Source organism: Schistocerca piceifrons, chromosome 6 (genome assembly GCF_021461385.2).
Source record: "Schistocerca piceifrons isolate TAMUIC-IGC-003096 chromosome 6, iqSchPice1.1, whole genome shotgun sequence".
NCBI lineage: Eukaryota > Metazoa > Arthropoda > Insecta > Orthoptera > Acrididae > Schistocerca > Schistocerca piceifrons.
This window is the reverse complement of record NC_060143.1, coordinates 394,250,138-394,272,329: the sequence shown is the minus strand read 5'-3', so window position 1 is coordinate 394,272,329 and position 22,192 is coordinate 394,250,138. Positions and strand designations below refer to the sequence as shown.

Genomic DNA, 22,192 nt, shown 5'->3' with positions numbered 1-22,192 from the left:
ACAACATGGTCATTTGTCAGTAAAAATGAACTTGTCTTAAACAAACTGTTATATTTATTGAAGAAACACGTTCATATTCACTATCTTCATCATTTATAACAAAAGGTTTTGCTCTTTTACTTACTTAAATAACAATTTATCCAGTTTTTCTGACATGTTTACTTTCATAACACCCCACAGACAATTTGTTTGCAAATTAATTTTGCAGCTATGTCCAGAAAAATGTGAAAGTAGCCAGTAACCATCATCTTGTAATTTTTGGTGTATCAGGCACACATTTTAGCTACATCAACTCCACCTTTTGTCATGTTTTATTAAATTATGATTTCGTGTTTTTCCAACCGCTGTTGGCATGTCATGCACAGCAGACAAAAGTATGATAGTACAGTTTTTACAAGGAACACACGAAACTAAGGTCTTATCCTACTGAAATCCAAACATTGCACTTTCAATTTCTTTTGTTTTGTTTGGGAGAAGTTCTGGAAGAATTTCACATCTGTTCTTTGTCATTGTACCAATGCAAATGATAGTCTTCTGCAGCAAATATTCAGAAAGGAGGTAGCTTATGTAACAATTGTCAGTTGTAAGGTTCCTGTTAGAATTTTCTATATGGGTATGCACTGCATCTATCTACAACAGTCTCCGTAGGGGTGAAGCATTTCATCTATCATGGTGAATTCACCAGGCTGTAAGAACATTGACAGTTAGCAGCAAAAGGACCCAATACTGTACGAATTCCAACCAACTCATCAGTTTTTCCTCCTGTCATTCCTCATTTACACATCAACAAACCTCAAATAGCTTAGGAAAAAATAGAAACCTATGGTAGCTCATTGCAGTCCTAAGCAGTAGCATTTGTGTTCCATCTGCTGCCCAGAGTTCCAGTACATTAGTATGATGGTATTTTCTTCTTCTTCTTCTTCTTCTTCTTATTCTTCTTCTTCTTCAAAAATCTCTAACATAGCCATTATTTCGTCCCTGCAAGAACTGGTGTGCGTCTCACTGTTTATTTATATAGGTATTTGTATAGTTTACAATTTCATCAATAAAGACAAGGTCAATTACTTTCAAAAAGCACTAACTTCATCAGTTCCACCCATCACCTCTCACTTCGGATCTGGTGGAATTTGCACAATGTCTCTTTCTGTTGGTTTTTGGTGTTTTAGCACACTCGCCTTTACGCCGATGTGAAAATTTGTCATTTCAACAAAGAACCCTTGTACGTCTGCTGTCTCTTCAGGATCATTGCCATCCTCACCATCAAGTTCACATTCATTGCCAAGGTCCTATTCAGTGCTTTCATCACTCAAATCTACTTCGCTTTCCTCCACGCCTGAAAAGTCTGGATGGACTTCATCATCACCTTCAAGCAGTTTGCGAATTAATTCGTCTAATACACCCTTTGAATTGGAACAAAACATCAAATAAATGAAATGAATAAATACATTCAGATGTCAGTGTAACCAAAGTAACATTTCCCATGTGGAATGTTTTTACTGCTGGAAAAAAGCTTGCAACTGTCACAGCAGGCGCGCGTTTTACTTTTTACAACATTCGACACGTTGCTGCTTACAATTCAGATAAACTGAGGAAGCTAACCAAATGAACTGAGCCACTTTAACATTGTCGAGAAAACATCAACAATGGAATACATGGCAGCAATGGCGCAATAGCTCAAGGTTAAGGCATCGATTAGGCATAAAAACTGCTGCTGTTGTACTTTTACTTTTTACAACAGTGTGCCCACTCAAGGGTTAATTTTCCAAATATATTAAAATGAACTGCAATCAAGAATGAATGAAAATGAGAAGTTTGAAAGAATACACCTAAACAATGATGGTGCAATCAAGCAGTCATGAGAGTTTTCATTATTACTTCATATGTCTCAGGAAGTTAATACTGATGACATTATTACCTTGGGATTTGCCTGACTCTTCTTGGACATTTTCTTATAGTCTTGAACTATTTCAGTGTCACCCACATCACCAGTCGGCAACTCAGAGCAATCTTGTAAGGAATTGTCCAATGCCAGGTACAGGAGATGTGTCTAAAACAAAACACATCAATTAGTTATGCAACAGGGTAAGACAGAAACATTCACATATACACATACGTAGTTTACTCCAATTCTGTTCAGGGAACATATCTAAAATATTCCTTTTAGTAGTACATTGTGTTACAATGGATGTTCATAGGTGAATAATTACTTAATGAATACATTATCAAAGAGAAAGGAAATTTTGTCTTCAATATTAACAAACTAATTCAATTGCTATGACGAACACCCCACCCTCATATGTGTGTAAGCAACAAATGTGGCTCTATGTGGAAGTTTTTAATTCCATATTTCTACAGCAGGAAGCCAGACCAGCCTGTTTTGAACTAAGGAATCTCAACATTCCAGGTTAAAAATGAAAGCTACTGCCCCAAACCAAAGCTCAGCACCAAGTTTTTATGACAGACCACGGGTTTAACGTTGTATGCTAGGTGAGAGAAGATGGGAGGTGGTGTGGTTTTGTATGCCTCAGAATTTTATGGAAGACTACTTCATAAACAAAACATACCACCACATAACAGAGTAACACGAATAGCTTATATTTCATGACTTGGGACACATCATACTGACAAAAGGTAAGGGAGTGGCATTTACTCCAAAAGAAAGCTTCCTGCTGTTAATAATCCTTTATTATTTTCTGGACAACCCTTGACAGTTCAGTGCTTTTATGAAAGCGAAGCAACTACTTAAGGAAAGTTGATTATCACAACTATTGCAAAATACGTAATACTAAGACAATGTCAACAGAAGAAAAAGTTGGAGGCATACATTAAGAAACTGGATAATGCATGCAAAAGAAGCATTTTTCCAAAGTAAGTTTGTCATATACTACCAACATTTTATATAAGCCAAGAAAATTATAAATTGCAGACATGACTAACAATGTAATCGCGCGGAGGGCTATAAACGAAGTCTTAATAAAATTACTTTTACACCGGAGGGAGGAAGACAGATTAGTATTTAATGTCTTGTCAATGACAAGATCGTTAGATTGAGCAGAAGTTCAGATTGAAGAAACAGTAAGCAAAACTTTCTGTGTTCATTCTTTCCAAAGGCACCATTACAGTATCCAGCAACCACATCAAGCAGTTTGGGAAAACTGTGGAAAACCTAATCTAACAACACAGCCTAAATCAGAATTAAGAAAGTAAGATACTAAGCCAAGCAGGACCACAAGGCATGTCCACCATATTACTACTCAGTTGAAATACCGTATTTACTCTGATCTAAGCCGCACTAGAATCTAAGCCGCACCTGAAAAATGAGACTTGAAATTCAAGGGAAGAGAAAAGTTTAAGGCTGGACCTCCAAATCTAAACAAAGCTGATTCATTGTAATATGAGACAATTTAGATCGAATGAATGATGATACTGATACAGCTACAGTAGTTTGGTTCGAGTCTTAAGCTTAGCAGTTAAACTTTACCAGGTAGCCATTGCTATGCGTCCGTATTTATACGGGTTCCTTTCCTTTTTCACATGCTTCGTCTGTCTGGTTCGAATTGATTGCTTACTTTTCTTTGATCTGATAAGTGCTGTCCTCTTTGTCATGGGTGTTTACATCATTCTAGCTGAAAATGCATTATTGTCCTGTGTCATGCATTGTTTGTCGCATTCTAATGATGTGTGTTTACGACTTGTCGCCGCTCACGGCATGGCTTGCTTTTGTGCACCCTATCGCCGCTTACAATTAATAAAAGAGAGGAATTGTCTCATTAGCGAAACAATGGCAAGATACTGTTATTTGTTGTTACTTACACTGCTGCTTTCTTTGATAATGATCAACAAGGACCAAATAATAGACTGCGTATGATAGAAGATGTTCTGAACGAGAGTTTAGCTAAAATTTTTCTCCGTTTGAAATCTTTGCAGGCGCCTCTTTTGTACATTACATTCTGCACAGAAATTAGTCATCTTAGATTCAAGAATCTAGTCAATTGCTGTGCTTCATTTCTGACTGTATCACTATTAGGCACAAGAATAATACGAATATAAACATGACATGATATGTATATTCTTCCGCGTTTGCTGTTGTCTCTCACTAGTTTTGTAGTTTATTAGACAGAAAGGATTTAAATGAGAGAGCAGCAAACACGAAAGAATACATGGCAAAATGTTTATAATCTTATTATTCTTATGGTGAAGAGAAACTGCATGTGATTCACAATTCATAAAAGTTCCTAGTAGCAACCATCCCTTCTCACAGGGAGGAAAAAATTCAGAACGTAGAGTTAGCCATATTGACAAACATCCCAAACAGTCCTGCAGGTCGGATTTTTGTAGTACATTGAAATGCTGCTACATTCGAAGATGAACAATACGAAATTTGTATTTACTTTGTTGGATAATGTATGAAAATGCAGTGGTCGAAACTCGGGGCGGAGAAAAAAAGCTCGTCTTCCACTTTTTTTTAAATTTTTTTACTGACACAGAGGTTTGGCACCAGTATTTATCTTTATCCCTGCAACGCATGCCTGTGTAGCACTACATATTTTCGACGGCAACTTTGCACTCGATTCTAAGCCGCAGGCGGATTTTTGGATTACAAAAACCGGAAAAAAGTGAGGCTTTGATTAGAGTAAATACGGTATATATGGGGCAACTTTCTATACAAACAGTAACATATACGAAACTTCCTGGCAGATTAAAACTGTGTGCCCGACCGAGACTCGAACTCGGGACCATTGCCTTTCGCGGGCAAGTGCTCTACCAACTGAGCTACCGAAGCACGACTCACGCCCGGTACTCACAGCTTTACTTCTGCCAGTACCTCGTCTCCTACCTTCCAAACTTTACAGAAGCTCTCCTGCGAACCTTGCAGAACTAGCACTCCTGAAAGAAAGGATATTGCGGAGACATGGCTTAGCCACAGCCTGGGGGATGTTTCCAGAAAGAGATTTTCACTCTGCAGTGGAGTGTGCGCTGATATGAAACTTCCTGGCAGATTAAAACTGTGTGCCCGACCGAGACTCGATCTCGGGACCATTGCCTTTCGCGGGCAAGTGCTCTACCAACTGAGCTACCGAAGCACGACTCACGCCCGGTACTCACAGCTTTACTTCTGCCAGTACCTCGTCTCCTACCTTCCAAACTTTACAGAAGCTCTAGTAACATATACATCCAACAGGTACATAATCAATAAGTTTAAAACCTATGAATTACTATAGTTTGGACAACTCCCGTAAATTACTGAGTAGTGGTATATCTTTCCTGAGACAGAAGACCAAAGAAAATTTGATTCCCATGAAGGCATCAGACAATGTGACGGAAGAAAGAAAACAAACTGTGCCATCCATCACAACAATTAGTATTAATCTATTATTCCATCTTATTTTGTGCATCACTTTTCAAGGAAATCTGTTCTTGTCATCAGGAAGTCTCCAACTTAGAACTATGTTAACAGTAGTTAAAATACCCTGCCATTTTCAATTTCAATGTGGGTAACTAGTTTTTATACAAAGAGAATGCTAAAAATTTGAATTTGTCGTAAGTCTGACTAAGTTCTTAAGGACTTACTTTCTCTGTAAGTTGCTCAATTAGAATAGCATCTCCTTCAATCTGTCGTCGGACCCACTCCAATGCTAATTTGCAAGCTGACTCACAAGCAACAAGAGACATTTCTTGTCTTGTCTGGTTCAGAACTTCTACTCTCACACATGGCAATGACAGCAAAATGTTTGACTGTGAAACTTGAGTGAACTGCAAGGAAACAATTTTTAAAAGTTGTTAGAAACACTGAAAACACACTTCATAATGAAACAGGTTTTTAGATCAAATTCTTTGATAATGGAACTACTACTACTACTACTACTACTACTACTACTACTACTACTACACAATCAGAATACAATGTGTTAGGACTATTAAATGTCTTGACTATTGTGTTTCTTTGTTTTTCTAAGTAGCACAAAAAACAATGCAAATGCTCAATGGTTTAATAGCTATCAAGAAGATTATCATCTGTTCACTAAATTTGTCTTACTAATGTGAGCAAGCCCTTAAGACGAATGCCACTGTAGTTCCATTAAAATAACAGTGGAAAATTTCTCTGCCCATGCTGTCAAATCAGCAGCAGTTGGTCCCCAAGGTCTAATTTAGTGGAGAGGCATGTAACCTAGTAATAAAAGTTCATTCGAACAAAATTACTTCTCTGACTAGTTTACAAATCAAATGAATTTGCTCAGTCTGGTAAGATGGATAGCGAACAATCAAGGAACTTCCCTCAACCCAAATCAATATCCAGTGGTGCATGACGGAAATATCTGAACACCACTGATTCAATAGAGCCATTGAATAGGTTGTCATTTTTCTCTAACTTTTTTTCCCCCCACTAGACTGGTAACACTTGTCATTAAGGACTTCCGCAGTATGAAAAGCATTGTCAGTATTCTGGAGCTGAACCCAGTAGTGAGAAAGTGACATTTGTCTCCAGCAAGCTAGATTCATTCAGCCACCCACCCATCCCACAGATAGAATATCAGTTGCAAGTTTCTAACCGTCCCAATGAGGAATAACAGTAACATTTTGAGGTCTAAAACTAAGTTCTCTGAGCAATATATCTTTTGTCAATTAATTTGTTCTTGCTTTCTAGTTTATGTTGCACTGCACACTTCAAAAGAGTGTACACTTTACCCATAATTTTTAATGAAAAATTGAGCACACACTTGCCCATTTCCTGTTTTTTTTTTTTGTTTAGTAGATACAGTATATTAAATTATTTGTCACTGCACTAAATTACTATTATTAATTCCAATTTTGCTACACGACTTTGAGAATCCGCTAAAAACCACATTTACCAAGCAATGAAAGAACAGTCAATAATCAGGAAGGAAAATTGAAAAATTAATTTTTAAGTTCCTTACCTCTCTGTTTATGAAGTTGTCCACTTGCTCAAGGAGACTCTTATTCCTGGCTATGCCAGGAAGTGATCTTGTTTCAATGCAGTTGTCAACAGACAAGTTCTTGATGAGGTGTCGTGCACATTCACGCACCACACGATCCATTTTCAGGTACGATGCAGCAAGATAAACAGCTTTCACCTGGTGATTGCTCACTTCCAGTCTGAAAGACAAAGCTCAGTTCATCGTACATTCAGAATTTAGTGATGGATTCCAGAATCTAAACATCACAATCATAACTGAAGTACTTAAAATGTCAGTGACATCCACAAAAGAGATCTGACTACTGTACTGTAACAGATCAAGATTAACCAACTTTATTAAACAGTAAGTATGATTATTAAAGAGAGTTTTTATGTAAATTAAGCGTTGAGGGGGAAGAATGGAAAGGAAGGGAAGGGAAGCACTATTGATATCAGCTGCATCAAAACTAATTAATTTACATATTATGCATCACAGCTGTGGGTTCCTCTTAGTGAATGTTCTTTCAGACATGTCTAAAAGAACAAACACCATGCACTCCTACATATTAAAGATGGTGATACTACCCTGTAATTTTGTTACCTAAGCATATATGTATGGTCATATTTTAACTTTCATCTTACACTAATCATTATATAACAGCACCGGGCACCAGGAGAAATAAGCAGTCCACGAAAGAAAGTAACTTAACAGAATCCCATACAATGATATAATTAAATGTTCATAAAATAATTTTCAATTTACTGGTCTTCAATTTGTACTGGAACAGTGTTCTTTGTATACAATGATAAAGATGTTTGTGTTAAGAGTTAGCACTATGTACTGTGCAGAGTTGAAGTACTAATTTACTTGTAAAGAGAAATTTCTTACTGTAATATTAAATTGTTAAAGGAATTCATTTTACAAAATTATTATTTCAAAACTTGTTTATATTTCTTCTTGGCCTTGAGGTCCCATGTGAAAATTTGTATTAATCATCTATCATTGTAATTTATGTAAAATGTTAACTCTAATAGTTCTGAAAAGAATACAATGTATTGTCAAGTTTGTATTAACCTGTTTACATGGCGCTCCCAAAACCAGATTTCATAAACCGATTTCACAACACTGCTTCTGGGTGGTCATGCAAACACTTCAAAATCGATTCTGGAAATCGGCACCTAACTGACAGCTTTCAAATTATGCAATCTATTTTCGCTCCCATGTAAACACAACATGGTTTGAAACATGTTTCCAATAGCACTCATTACTTGGTGTGAATAAAGAGCTAATTGTGCTTCACAAGAAAGATAATTTCTGAATCAATCCTGACGGAGTGTCCACAGGTCATTTTTTTCAACGTTTTTCATAATGTCCAAACACAGTACATGCTCCAAAATTCTACAACAAATCGACATCAGCAGTAAGTACCTGTTATTCAGCGGATTACTTCTATTTCCTTTCTTGAGAATCTGTGTGACCTGTGCAACCTTACAGTTTTTACGCTTTGATCTTTCACTGAGTAAGTGGCTGTATGTGTTTACCAAGTATGGAACTCTGAAAGGAACTTAAGTTCTACGCAATTTGGACCAGAAGACTTGCATTTAGTAAGTGATTTAAGCTGCTTCGCTACCAAAACTAAAGCTAGTCTCTCATCTGTTACATGTGTAGGTGAATGAATTTTGTAATTTTTGCTATCACAATAAATTCAATATAGGTGTAGTAAAGTGAGCAACTAATTGATGGCTACTGGATGATGATAAATGTTAGTGTATTAATGTTCCTTACAAAATCACATTCATTTATATAAATATCTATTTGTTCATTTACTAACACATACCTTGAAGTGTAAGCGTAATCTATCAATTTCTCAATAGCACTCTTCTCAAATCCTCCATTAAGCTTGTATGTGACGACATTCTCACGTTGACTGCCCTTTGTCTCATCATCAGCAGTGAACATCTCAAATAAATGGGGGCTAACTGTACCCAACACTGCCCTATGAGCATGGAACTCTGCACTCCCAACCTGTAAAAATAAAGCAGCACTATATTGCACCATAGCATCTCGCACATGAGTAAGTGCTGTAATTTTCTAACAACCATTCTTGCCTTTTGTGTGTGTGTGTGTGTGTGTGTGTGTGTGTGTGTGTGTGTGTGTGTGTGTGTGTGTGTGTGTGTGTGTGTGTGTGTTTTGGGGGTAGTTTGCAGCTGGCACATGCCTTAAACATGCTTCTTCCAAAGGGTGTTTGAATCCTTATGTTTACTGCCTAAAACATTTGCTCTTAATGACATTTGCTAATAATATAACAATCACATTCAGGTTTAATGTTACTTGCACAAGCACAATATAAGAATAACTTCCATTTAGATATTTGTTTCTTGTATAGAGTGTTGAAAGGGAAGGAAGATTAGAGTTTAGCATACTGTTGATGTCCTGCACTGAACATCATTTCAGATTTTGGGTCGGAAGCTGGAGAATAATTTCCGATTTTGGATCGGAAACAGAAGCAAGTTGACCGAACAATCCCAGCCACAGTTGCTCACAGCTTCGATCTGATATCATAACATTTGAAAACCCCTCTCATCTATTTTCTGATACCTAGATTTGAGGACTGAATTTTCCCTTCACCCTTAAGATAAGCAACGCTGCCACTAAACAACCCACTGTTCTTACAGCACACAAATAACTGCTCTGCTACAGTAAATATCAGCTACAATAATCATCATAGTTGCCATGTAGCTATTAAGCTAGTAACAGGGTAAGCAGAAGGTATTAACAAACCTGAAGGAGCAGTAGCTTTGTTCAGAGGAAGAATTTTCTTGTAACTTTACTAAGCAAACTTGGCTTGAATACACAATAGTTGGAGTTTAACAATTGTTAGTTATAAATACTGTTTTGAACACCTGCATTTAGAGCTATATCCATAACCACTGTGTATACGCAGACAAGGAGAAAAAAAAAAAAAAAAATCCCAGATTTTCCAGTTAAAAATACACTTTCTCCGGGGTGAAAACAAATTTTCTGTGTTAAGTGACAGTCTATTTTCCCTCGGAACTGTAAAACTTATCAATCCTTTGAATGGTTACAGTTTTATTCGCGCGTGTAGAACTTCCCCGCACTTTAGAAAACTAAACTCACAAGAAAACACGTTTTGGATAGATCTTTGATGTGCAGCAACATGTACACTGCATGTTTTCTGCTCTGCATATCAGCCCCGGATCTATGATATTTCCCTCCCTCGAGTATTCAAGAAAGGATGTCAAAAATTTTAAAAATCGAATTTTCAAAAATATGTTCATTTTTTAGTGCACATCTTTCTGAAGATGTCTGATACATAAACCTTGTGTTCAAGGATGCCATCAAACTAAGTGGAAATTAAAAGTCCTGTGGGCCTTCCTGCTCTCAGTCGGCCCGGTTTGACATCCTGCCACCCCCCCCCCCCCCCTGCAATTATTATTAAGGAACCTCACAATTAGCACTGGATAGGATTATTTGTAATCAGGAGAACAAGAACTCTTCACAAAATGTGCACTCTCTACTGCCTGTTAGCCAATAACGTACTGTTTTGTGGGACATAAAATGAAATAGAGCACATAAAACCAGTATATACAAGAAACAAGCAAAACCGCACACATTTATTCAGTCCTTAGCTCCTAGCATTTTTCTCTCTCTAATCTTGCTACAGCTTTGCATGGTCTGCAAAAGTATATCACCTCAAAGTTCGTCAAACGTTTTGCAACATGAAAAATCGATTTGTCATCATATAATACCGAAAAAGCTCTTAATACAAGTACAAATAGTACCCAAGATTGGTGTGGTTTCTCGATCTGATTAAGTATATTTTGCCTCTGTCTGCTATATAAAAGAAAAAAGGCCTTCGTATTATTGCAGCAATTTTAACACACCAAATAAACGAGACTGTTTTGGCATAAATCGTCATTTTCATAACCCAACAGAATATAATTCACAAAGTACCAATATTGAATGCCTATTAAGCCTTCTACAAGCAAAAAGCTTTATGTTAGGAAATAGTTTCAGATTTCACTCATAAGCTCCAGTTTCTCAAGCAAGATGTCAGAAAGTAGTAGTATGAAATTTTGTTAAAAATTTGAAATCGTCATACTCTTCCATAATTTGTGTGCTTTCCCCATTTCTTATCCTTCCTCATTCTAACAATCTTGTCACCACTAACTCTGTAACTGATCCTGCCACTGTCAAACCTCATTCCCCGGTTAACTTCAGTAACCCTCATGGAATCGCCGGTTTAGTTATGCTGCGATTATTCTCCAGTTAGGTGTTGTTGCATGTTTGTACAATGCATTTTCCGTGCTACATCCGGAATAGAACATACGCGACTGCTAGCCGGGAACTGTACAACTGGCCCTTACTAGTGTAGCGAACTGGCCAAAAATTTTCTGACAAAATTTTCTTGGATACACCGAGGAGATAATCTTTCTTACCCGTTCTTCCTGTTAGTCATTTATTTCCACTCTGGTAGTCTGAATCTATGGATTTCGTTAGTAATTACAACAATGCTGATCATTCGCAAACCGAATCAACCACATAATCAGACAGCAATTGGCATTCACCCATTGGACTTTACTCCAGCCAGCTCGTATAGCCCCATCCGCTTTTTTTTTCGCAGGGAAGTTTATTTCGAGATGCGACGGGGATATCCCTGACAGACATCATGTACACTATGCACACATTCAAAAATCAACTCATGATTCATTCAGAAATCAGGTTAGAATGTGTTCAAAAACCAATAGCGATGAGTTTCAAAATCATATGAATAATCAATAGACCAACGTGCGTGCTGGATGCTAGGCACTTTGTGCAACAAGGTTTATTTCCCTCAAGAATATGAATTTGGAGAAGCAGAAAGGTGGAAGGAGTATATAGAGGGTTTGTACTTTGATGATTTTGTTAATTCATGGCGAAGACTGCACATACTGTGCACCTGTGTTGTACTTATCAAGACATGAGAAGGTACCACATAAAGGCCACAGGCGCCTAGCACAACAGGGACAAAAAAATTCTAGCCATACAGTGGAACCATACTCACATTCAATGAGAGGATCAGGCACTGACCAAACACCACCTCTGGACTACATCTATCAATGCCAGTCAAATCACTACATATTTTACATCATTGTTGACATCCTACACTACAATATATAATGTTTACTTGGTATTTTTTGTTGGGGGGGGGGGGGGTGTTTTGGGGGAAGAGACCAAACTGAGAGGTCATCGGTCTCATAGGTTTAGGGATGGATGGGGAAGGAGTTCGGCCGTGCCCTTTCAAAGGAACCATCCCGGCATTTACCTGGAGCGATTTAGGGAAATCGCGGAAAACCTAAATCAGAATGGCCGGGCGCAGGATTGAACTGTCATCCTCCCGAATGCGAGTCCAGTGTGCTAACCACTGCGCCACCTCGCTCGGTTAACTTGGTATTAATGAGGTGTATATTTTGGCTCGCTAGTATGATATGTTACCACTACAACCCAACAAGGCCATTAACTGAGCGAAGTGTTGCCACAATTTGTGACATGAATGTACATGCTGAAAGTGGTGGAGGTGGAATTGCCATTTTCTGTGGCAACAGTTTTGTTTTATTGACTGTGCAATAAATAACTTTATTTAATATTTATGTTGTTGTACATTTCATAAATGTGTCCTTTGTAGTATTTTAGTTTCTCACATTACAGTGAGGTGTTTGTTGCGTTCATGTGAACTTTACATGAAAGTAAAACATTTTATATTCATGACCCATATTCATATTTCACTTCTGTTTGCATGTAACACTTTTGGAGAGTTTGAATTACTTTGGAAGATTCTCCGTTCTTCCAGTTAGTGTATTGAATACCGTTGGAACACATTTTTCGCATTGATCATGTAATGTATCACATTGGAGATCCTTCCAAGAACGTTACGTGCAGTGACGAGTGCATGGGCGGCTGCGCAAGACCAGAAACAAAGAATGAGTCGACAAGTTAGTAATGAATATGAAATAAGGGGTTAGGCTCAGAACTTTTTGATGAGGAACAAACATCTGCTCCATCCCTAATTTGAGTATCAATTTTATTTCGAAGTATCTGAAGATTCAACCGTGAATTAAAGCACTTATATCATTACAGAAATGAAAGACATTAAATCCCCTACACACACACACACACACACACACACACACACACACACACAGGAACTAAAATCTGTAAACACATTTTGGTTGCCATCATTCTGAGAGGAATTAATAAATTGTTCAATAGGGCAGTCGCACTTAAAAAGATTCTAGTTTAATCAGAGCATCATCTTTGCCTTTACGCGGACGGGAACACAGAGGCCTGCTGTCCCAACAGCCCAAGCTGTGCTAGGTTAGGAAATTTCCAGCTTTAAAAAAAAAAAAAAGAAAAAGAAAAAGAAAAAAAAGAAAGAAGAAGCAGCGAGTTGTATGGTACAGCATGTTACAGATAGACCTTTACCATCCAATGAATTAGCACCAGAATTACTTTTTCCAGTCTTACGCACATTACTGCGAGGTGCCGACTAGCTAGCAGAACCCTTGAGTGTTGCCACTCTTCACATTCTTCAATGTCTTCTTGGAAGGTTCACTAGCTGTCATCCCACCTGCAACAGCCTGTTGTTGACAGGTACACTCCACCATGCTATGGGAAGTTTAACAGCTCAGTACTTCGGGCACAGTCTTGTAATGATGCTCAGTTTTCGTCACTGCTTTGGTCGTTTGGCAATCACGAGTACTTCACAATACTATGGGAGAGTAGCAGTGCCAGCCATGTGGTAAGATTCCCTTTTGTTGTCGAAACCTAGTTCTCAAGGTTCAGTATTCTCTCTGAAATATTCTCAGTTAAACTTGTGTAGTTACAGTTAAGTGTTATTTCTATGTCATGCTGTGAATGAGTGTCGGTGGAAGTTGCCCTTTGTTAAGAGCATGTTGTGTGCTAATTTTGAACATATCTGTGTTATTTTCTAAATCTCATTTGTGTTGCAATTTCTATCCCCCCCCCCCCCCCCCCCAATATCCATTCAAATCAGTAGCTCTCATCAAGTGGGCTCACAACCACGCCTTTCCACAGCCTGTTACTGGGTAGACCATGATAGTCCAATGGCCTATCAACATTTACATTGCCCCCTAAATGGGAGCAAGCTCTTTTCATTCAGGCCACCTGGGATATGGAATCTGTGGCAGGCAGTGTATGTGTGGCAATGAAATCAGTGAATGCAATTTCTGGTCATGTTTCAGTTTTCTAAGGTGATATTCCCAGTTATCTTTCTTTAATATCCTTATCAATAAATATTGTTGTGTGCCCTCTTATCACTTAGTACAACTATGTTTCTAATTTAGGAGTAAGCCAGGGTGGAGGTTTGTTCAAAATGGTTCAAGTGGCTCTGAAAACTATGGGACTCAACTTCTGAGGTCATTAGTCCCCTTGAACTTAGAACTACTTAAACCTAACTAACCTAAGGACATAACACACATCCATGCCCGAGGCAGGATTCGAACCTGCGACCGTAGCGGTCTTGCTGTTCCAGACTGCAGCACCTAGAACTGCACGGCCACTTCGGCCGGCTGGAGGTTCTGTAGAGTGGGGTGGATGGAGGGAGGATAGGAAGATGAATTGGGGATGGGTAACTAGCAGCTCTGAGGGAGGCAGGAGGTCTGCTGGCTAAGAATGCGGGAGGAATGAGTGGCAGTTTCACGGGGTAGACATGTGACACACACGTGCCGGAGCAAGTGGCGTGCAGCTCATGAAGGTGTTGCGGATTGGAATGGTGACAGGAAAACTGTTGGGTGGAGGGTGTGGGGACAGAGAGTTAGCAGAGATTGAGGCCATGACGGTTATGGTACCCAAGGATGTGTTGCAAGGATAACTCTCGTCCGCATAGTTCAGAAAAGCTAGTGGTGGAGTGAAGGATCCACACATTCAGAGTTGTGTATCAGCTACTGTCCTCAGCTGTGTGTTGAGGCACTGGGTGGTCGACTTTGTTCTTGGCTACAGTTTGGTGGTGACCACTGATTTTGGTGGACAGCTGATTAATATACTGACATAAAAAGCTGTGCTGTGATTGTGGCATATATTTGTCTATGGCATGGCTGCTTTCGAAAGTGGGCCTGTCTTTGACAGGGCAGGATTAGCTTGTAACAGGACTGGAATAAGAAGTGGGTGGACAGGGCAGATCTCACACCTGGGTCGTCTACAGGGATATGATCTCTGTGGCATGAGATCAGGAGTGAGTGTGGCGTAAGGATGGAGCAAGATGACATGTAGACTGGGTGGCCAACAGAAGACAACTTTAAGAGCACTTGGAAGGATCTTAGTTGCATGTCCCTCATTTCTGGGCATCATAATACATAACCAAGGCCCTAGCAAAGGGTATGGTTCAGTTGTTCCAGTCCAGCCATATAGGGTGACAAGATGGGGTGGGGGCACTCCTTTGTAGCTGATTCTTTGAGGTGGTGGAAGGATCAGGGGTGTTTGACAATATGGCACAGAAAAGTTTGCAAACTCTTAACACCTTCAGTATATTGTGCAAGGGAGGTCTTCACTGTCTCCAGGTGGTGAGACCGTATGTGAACAGTTTTTTGTGTGGAAGGGATGACTGCTATCTCAATGCAGGTACTGTTTGTAGGTAGTGGGTTTAATATTGTCAGAGATGTGGATGGAGCCAACAGAGATTGAGGTCAATGTCCATGAACATTGCACACTGGACTCAGCAGGAGCAGATGAGGTTGACAGGTGTGGAGGGATGAGGACAGGGTGACTTGGCCCAGAGTCCACATCTTGATGTCATTAATGATCCCAAACCAAACATCAGGTTTGGGGTTTAGGGAGGCTAGGAAGATTTCCTCTAGATGACCCACAAAGAGGTTGGCACAAGAGTGGGCCACGAAAGTACCCCATGGCTGTGCAGCAGATTTGTTTACATACCTTCCCTTAAAAATGTAGTGTTTTTTAGATGGTAAGGTTTATAAGGAATGGAGTAGTGGGTTTGGAGTCTGAAGGACATTGGAAGAGGTAGTGTTCAACAGTAGCAAGGCCGAGGGCATTTGAGGGATGTCTGTGTATAGGGAGGTGGTATCAACAGTGACAAGCACGGTGCCAAGATCTGAAGGGTTGGGGACAGCACAGCGTTGGTAAAGGAAGTGGTTGGTATCTCTGATGGGAGAGGGTATGTTTCGAGCCACTGGCTAGAGGTGTTTGTCAACAACAGTCAAAATTCTCTCAGTAGAAGCATAATAACCCAGCTAAAAAAGGGTCTGTTCAACACACATCTGAAAAAAATTAAAAATGTAAATAGCATTCTGCATCTGACAGATTTTAAGTTTTCTATTAACCACTTACCACAGTTCCTGGGACTAGAAATGAATCTTGTGGTGTGTGTGTGTGTGTGTGTGTGGGGGGGGGGGGGGGGGGGTACTTGCTGTGTACATTGTATAAGAAGCAAACAAATTACAACACAGTACAAGTGATGTAGAAACAAAGAATTATACACTACAATTTTGTGCCACTTGTATTGCATCGCTACCCCATGGAAGAAAAAGTTTGGAACTGAAACTGACGTCAGAGAAGTCCAAGTTTAATATCAAGCAAAAATTTTGTTTCAGTCATAAATCTTATACTGAGAACTAATTACATTACATACATTAAACAGTCACTGTTTACGAACTAATTTTCTATAGCCATTGCTATTTATGAATAAGCCTTTACAAATGACATTACATTCCCTGCACCATGTTCATGTTACAATGTAAATCTGAGAATTACACAGTTTGTGGTTAACCCAACAAAAGAAAAAGATGATCTATGCAATCCTATCACGACGTCATACTTACATGCAGGACAACATCACAGAAGTGTCGATTCTTTCGCATCATGTGCAAAGCCTGGAGGGTGCGCTGGCTGTGTTTGTCATCTTGGAAGGTAAGTCCGTCCACAACTTGGGTAAGATGCCCTCCATTCTCAACCATCGTGTCTTCACCCTCACCAAGCACAAACTCTGCAATGACAAAATATGCCCGTAGAAGCAAATTGAAACAGCCTATAAAAACTTTGTATTTGGTGTGAAAGGAATATACATGTCAATTTTAAGACGGAAAAAGCAACATAAAATTGCTACCAGTTTATACAGAACAGTTACTGGAGTTCAATTCAATGGCACATTATCACATACCTCTGCTTTTTCCCTCCATGTGTAGGCCTACTTAATTTCTGATTCCCTTCCGATTGTTAACGTGAATTAGTGGTACGCATTTAAAAACTTCGGGCTTCCCATAAATAGTACCAAATTTTAGTCACAGTTTACTGTCGTCAGATCTCGAGAATCATTTCAATATCCCGCAGATGTTGCTGTTGTCCCCACAGTTACTACGAGCCTCCCTGAAGAGAACTGTAACAATGTTTACTTCACAGTCTATCTTTAAATACTTTGGAAACACTTAACACAGATTAACCGAAAATAACAGTATTAAAAGTTTCGTATCTGTCGATAACCATCACTTTCTAATCCAACAGCAATTACCCCACAATCTTCCGAGTCATTAACTTCGTCCTACAATCACGAACCACAAGCTATGTACAAACTGAATGAAAAAAAAATGAAAACGACAAAAGATATGGAGAAACAAGTAACTTATTTTTATAGAATTCCAATTTTACTGTTGTCATAATTTCCCGATCCGCCTTCAGTCATTTTCTTCGAAATAGAACAGAGCATTTCGACGCACTTATGGGAAAACCGTGTCATGGCCGCCCGTTGTGACAGTTGGGAAGCGCGTGCGCACGAGAAACCCACCGTACAATGCCTTACAATAAACGGATCAATAGCACGCAACACTGCTGCCGAAAACTCGTTTTACTGACGTTTACAAATGGCGGTCAATGCTCTTGTCCCACAAGTTGCAACAACGATGCAAGTTCCCAGGAGAACAATGTGTGTTATCTGCAGTATTTGCAGGATAGATATAAATGCTCAGAACAAAATCCAGAAGAAATTTGCGCGTTTCCGAGGGCAGCTTGTAACTGCCACATTTTGAGACGATATTAACATTTTTCTTGTAATATTGGTACGTTACGCATTAACATAGATATTGATATCAGCGGAATGGTATCGTTTGTGTTTTTATTTCATTCAATGGATGAACTGCAATACTGTGCTCGTTTTCGATTGATCATTAAAGTAAATTTATCAATAACTGGTTGAAGTTTTAGGAACCAGTTTCTTTAATTCATCAGTTAAGAAAAGACGGCTGAATAAAACGTGAACCTTACTGCTCTCGATTTAAAACGTCTGGACTGCAAAAAACAAATCAATAATTCTTCCGGGCCACATACTGGTCGTCTCCACAACACATCAAAACTTTTTCGGAGTAGCAGTGAATAAATCTTTAACAGCTATGACCGTTAAGACTCATAAATGATTGGTTCCACGAGCTAAAGGTATGAACGGATGTGAATTAACTTCTGCCGTCGTTCTGAAAGTTCAAACTTAACGTGAAGCAGTCGGCTAAAGTCCTCGACAACCGCCGACATTTCTACAGGCGAACAAACATCCCGTAATTTTCAGGGCGGTATCCGCGGTTGTTGACGTTACGCGGCTGCATTTTCGTAGTTGTTTTAACAGTGTTTACGGGCAAAATTTTCATCTTGCAGCTGCATATCCTTCGCCGAGTTCTGGCCTCGATTGTTCATGAGAATATTTCCGAGACAATTTTCGCAAACACACCAAATTGGCACATTGCGGACGTGTTAAATTTTTTTAAAGCCTCCTATGGACAGCTTAAATAACTGCTTTATGCGGTATGGTTTTGTATTTCTTTTTTTATTGGACTGTCGCCGTAGTGTTGTTTTTAAAGAGTCTTTAGTGACTGATGGCAGTGAGAATCCACTCAACCTTGTGAAGCCCAATGAGTCGCTGTTTGATTTAATGAGATGCATAATTGATTCGCAAGCGATTGTGAGGAGAGTTGACAGGCGTAAGGGCAGAATTAATTGAAAGTTAGTCCCCGAACCAAATTTGGATGGCTTAATTGTATGTGTAATTGTGATAGTCGATAATCGATATCCATACAATATCGATGTTACGAACTTTAAGATCGATATTCCAATATCGTTTGTGAACAGTAACATAGACGTTAAGGACAAAAACCGGGCCACTTGTTACCGCTTTTAATTTCTTTGTTATTTAAATTTATCATTTTCTGAACATGTCTCGGAACTATTATGCCATGATTTTACTCTAGTCCGGATCACTTTCTGTCCGTCGTTGGCGCCCGATAGACGGTAACAGGAAGCATTTCACTCTCAATCGTACTCGCGTTGCGAACACAAATGTGTTGCTACGACGACACAATCCAACGCATTAGCCAGAGTAGTTAATCTTCCCGATAAGACGTCGCGTGCGTGTTAGAGGGCATGTGTCCCGTCACGTGACCGCGCCGAGTCCATTCCGTTTCCCCATTGTTAATATGTCGTTGACTTACCCGTGAAGCTTTCATCTATGTACTCCCGGTCGCACCTGCTCCACTGTTTCGTAATACAGTAGGATCATGTTCCTCCTCCATCCTCCGGCACCTATTTTGCGAGATATGAATTTAATTCGGTTTGGAAATTCCCCGTTGCACAAAACGCTTCGTTCATTTTGTGCGCTGCCTTTAGTAGGTAGTTTTGTTTTATTGCATTTCATAAAACAAATTACTGGAAAGAGAGAACCTCGGTATTTTTATACTATGCACGTCAGGAACTGAATAAAAAGAACTTTAATGATGGATAAATATTACAAAATCTTTAAGTCATTAATTCTGGAGATTTCACCTGAGCAGGTCTGTAAGCTCTCAGGACTTGCGTTCGTAGATGCGTCTACGTGTAGTTAACTTTGTTATATTTCTACATATACACGGGTGCGGCTTCTCTATTGCTCTTGTCAACAGCGCACACCGTCCTTGTAAAATGGCCTGTTTGACATGAGAAGACGGATATGTGGAACTAGCCTCAGTGGCAGCCACCTGTAGTCAAATGATTCCGCGATCATGTGATGCCTTTTAGACAGATGCCACAGCCATTGCCGACACCGACACAAAGGAAGGCCTCGGCGCTTGTTCGTGACGTCACATCAGCTAGGTACGGCGAACGCCAGGTTTGTTGCAGGCATACTCATAATGGTGGTATCTCCCTCCCTGACAAAGGAAAATGTGAAACTATTGGCGGTAGTTTACCAACACGCATTGTTCTGAGAGATTTCTGCAATCAATTAAATGTGCAATTCATTACACTCCTGAACTTAAATTTCCACCTGTTTTAAGAATTGACATAAAAAAAAACTTCATGGTCCAACAGCAACAGAATTCGTGCTTCTTACCTTATTTGTAAATCTGAGGAAGTTACGTTTGTACTGGGTTACTTTTACAAGAAACTGAACATATTGGTGCTCTTCTTTAGGTATCTTGGTTGACTATGGGGTGAGGAGCACTGAATGTTAATGAAATATCTTGCGATTGTACACGTTGGGGGAGGGGGTGGGGGTACAGAAGAAGAGGCAAAACAGATACTTGTTTTATCAAATAATTTTTTTTATCTTATAAAGTTTCTCCTTTCAGTTGCAAGAGGGGAATATTTATCTTTTCTAATGTACACGTTTAAAAAAGTTTAAGCTCAGCAGTATTTTCGATGTATGAAGCTATTTTGTTTCCTGTTTAGAATTTCTTTCGTTGAAAACGACTGTAATCTAATGACTGGTAACAGTTGGACATTTACACATGTAAATTAGCTCACATTTCCAGTAACGATGGCAAACGAAAATAAATAAACAAAAGAAACGAGTTCATTGTAAGGGGATTGGGTTAAGTTTCGATAAGAAAATGGATCAATTAAATATAGTTACTTGAATGTAAAATTTCCGAAGTTTGCAATGGGGCAAACCATCCTCTCATATTGATCTACGTTTGTTTCGACAGGATTCAGTAATACACAGAACTATGATCTTCATTTGTAGCTTTACGACAGTAAGAAAATCTTTCATCTAAATAAAACTGCAGAATCCAAAACAATACCAAACATTTTGTCCAAAAATAAGAGATTTATAGTGATAGGCACGGCCAGGCGTTTCTGCCTCCAACAGACCTGGCGTTCGCCGTGCCTATCTGACGACGTCACGAACAAGCGCCGAGGCCTTCCTTTGAGTCGGTGTTGGCCATTGCACGGTAGGAAGCAAATAGAGAGGCAGTCGATGTTAGAGAGAATAAGCCTGCCTGTCGTCCGGTAACTGCTTTGGAATTAAGTACAGGCAATTTCTCTTAACTGCTAAGCCAATTCCTATTTATGAGAGTTTAGAGAATAATTAACTAAAATCCATATCCACGAGAACAACAAAGAATTATGAAGTTTAATCTTGGCACACGAGGGAAGAAGGGATGAGCCTCACTTCACTGAATGGACGAAATATTTTCGTATCGTGGGTGCTAAAGATACCGGCAACCATGTTGGGCAGATACTATACGATATTACAGAGCCAGTGTCATGCAATATCGTATTTATCCGCCGAAACCGAACGGGTGACTCATGTAAAATGTCTCCCCTGTATGGGAATATACGTAATTGATGTACGCGTACAAGTTGTAGACACATGGTTGAAGACATAGGGAAGCTTGGGTCTGGCGGTAAGTTGTGTTCGGATGGCCCAACGGTAAGGCGACCGCTCGCAATATGCGGGAAATCCAGGTTTGCGTTGCGGTCCAGCACAAATCTTCATTGTCATTTCATTAAACAGCTGATGTTCCACATTCGCAAATACGAATGCATTTCTTGTATTGTGTTGGACAGAAATGTTTAACGTGATTACTTTCCTCTTCTCGCAGCATCCAGTAGTCTTGCGCCCAAAGTCAACCAATCATTTACTTTACAAGCTAACGTTACTGAACCGCCATGACCAATGACTAGATAAAATGCAAATGGGAAAAATGGTTTAAATGGCTCTGAGCACTATGGTACTTAACATCGGAGGTCAGTAGTCCCCTAGAACTTAGAAATACTTAAACCTAACTAACCTAAGGACATCACACAAATCCATGCCCGAGGCAGGATTCGAACCTGCGACCTTAGCAGTCGCGCGGTTCCATACTGAAGCGCCTAGAACCGCTCGGCCACCGCGGCCGGTGGTAACGGGATAGAAGAGTAAAAATTCCGTGGACTGTTTACATTAATCTAAAAATCCTAATTAATTATTCTAAACAGCTTCCGATTTATCACAGAGACAAACAGTT

At 39.5% G+C, this 22,192-nt stretch overlaps 1 protein-coding gene across 3 annotated transcripts in view; it reads right to left on the bottom strand.

Moving 5' to 3' along the window:
* The window catches only part of LOC124802448 (influenza virus NS1A-binding protein homolog), a 108,628-nt gene that overhangs the window by 23,869 nt on the left and 62,567 nt on the right, over positions 1 to 22,192 (bottom strand). For 2 of the 3 annotated variants that reach the window (XM_047263232.1, XM_047263234.1), the window contains exons 2-6: positions 16,772 to 16,935; positions 8,755 to 8,942; positions 6,918 to 7,116; positions 5,572 to 5,754; positions 1,916 to 2,047 (exon numbers count right to left, since the gene is read on the bottom strand). In XM_047263232.1, the coding sequence (XP_047119188.1) occupies positions 1,916 to 2,047; positions 5,572 to 5,754; positions 6,918 to 7,116; positions 8,755 to 8,942; positions 16,772 to 16,935 (866 nt within the window). Of the gene's footprint in view, positions 1 to 1,915; positions 2,048 to 5,571; positions 5,755 to 6,917; positions 7,117 to 8,754; positions 8,943 to 16,771; positions 16,936 to 17,109; positions 17,275 to 22,192 lie in introns of those variants that run through there. The other variant, XM_047263233.1, reaches the window with a different exon arrangement.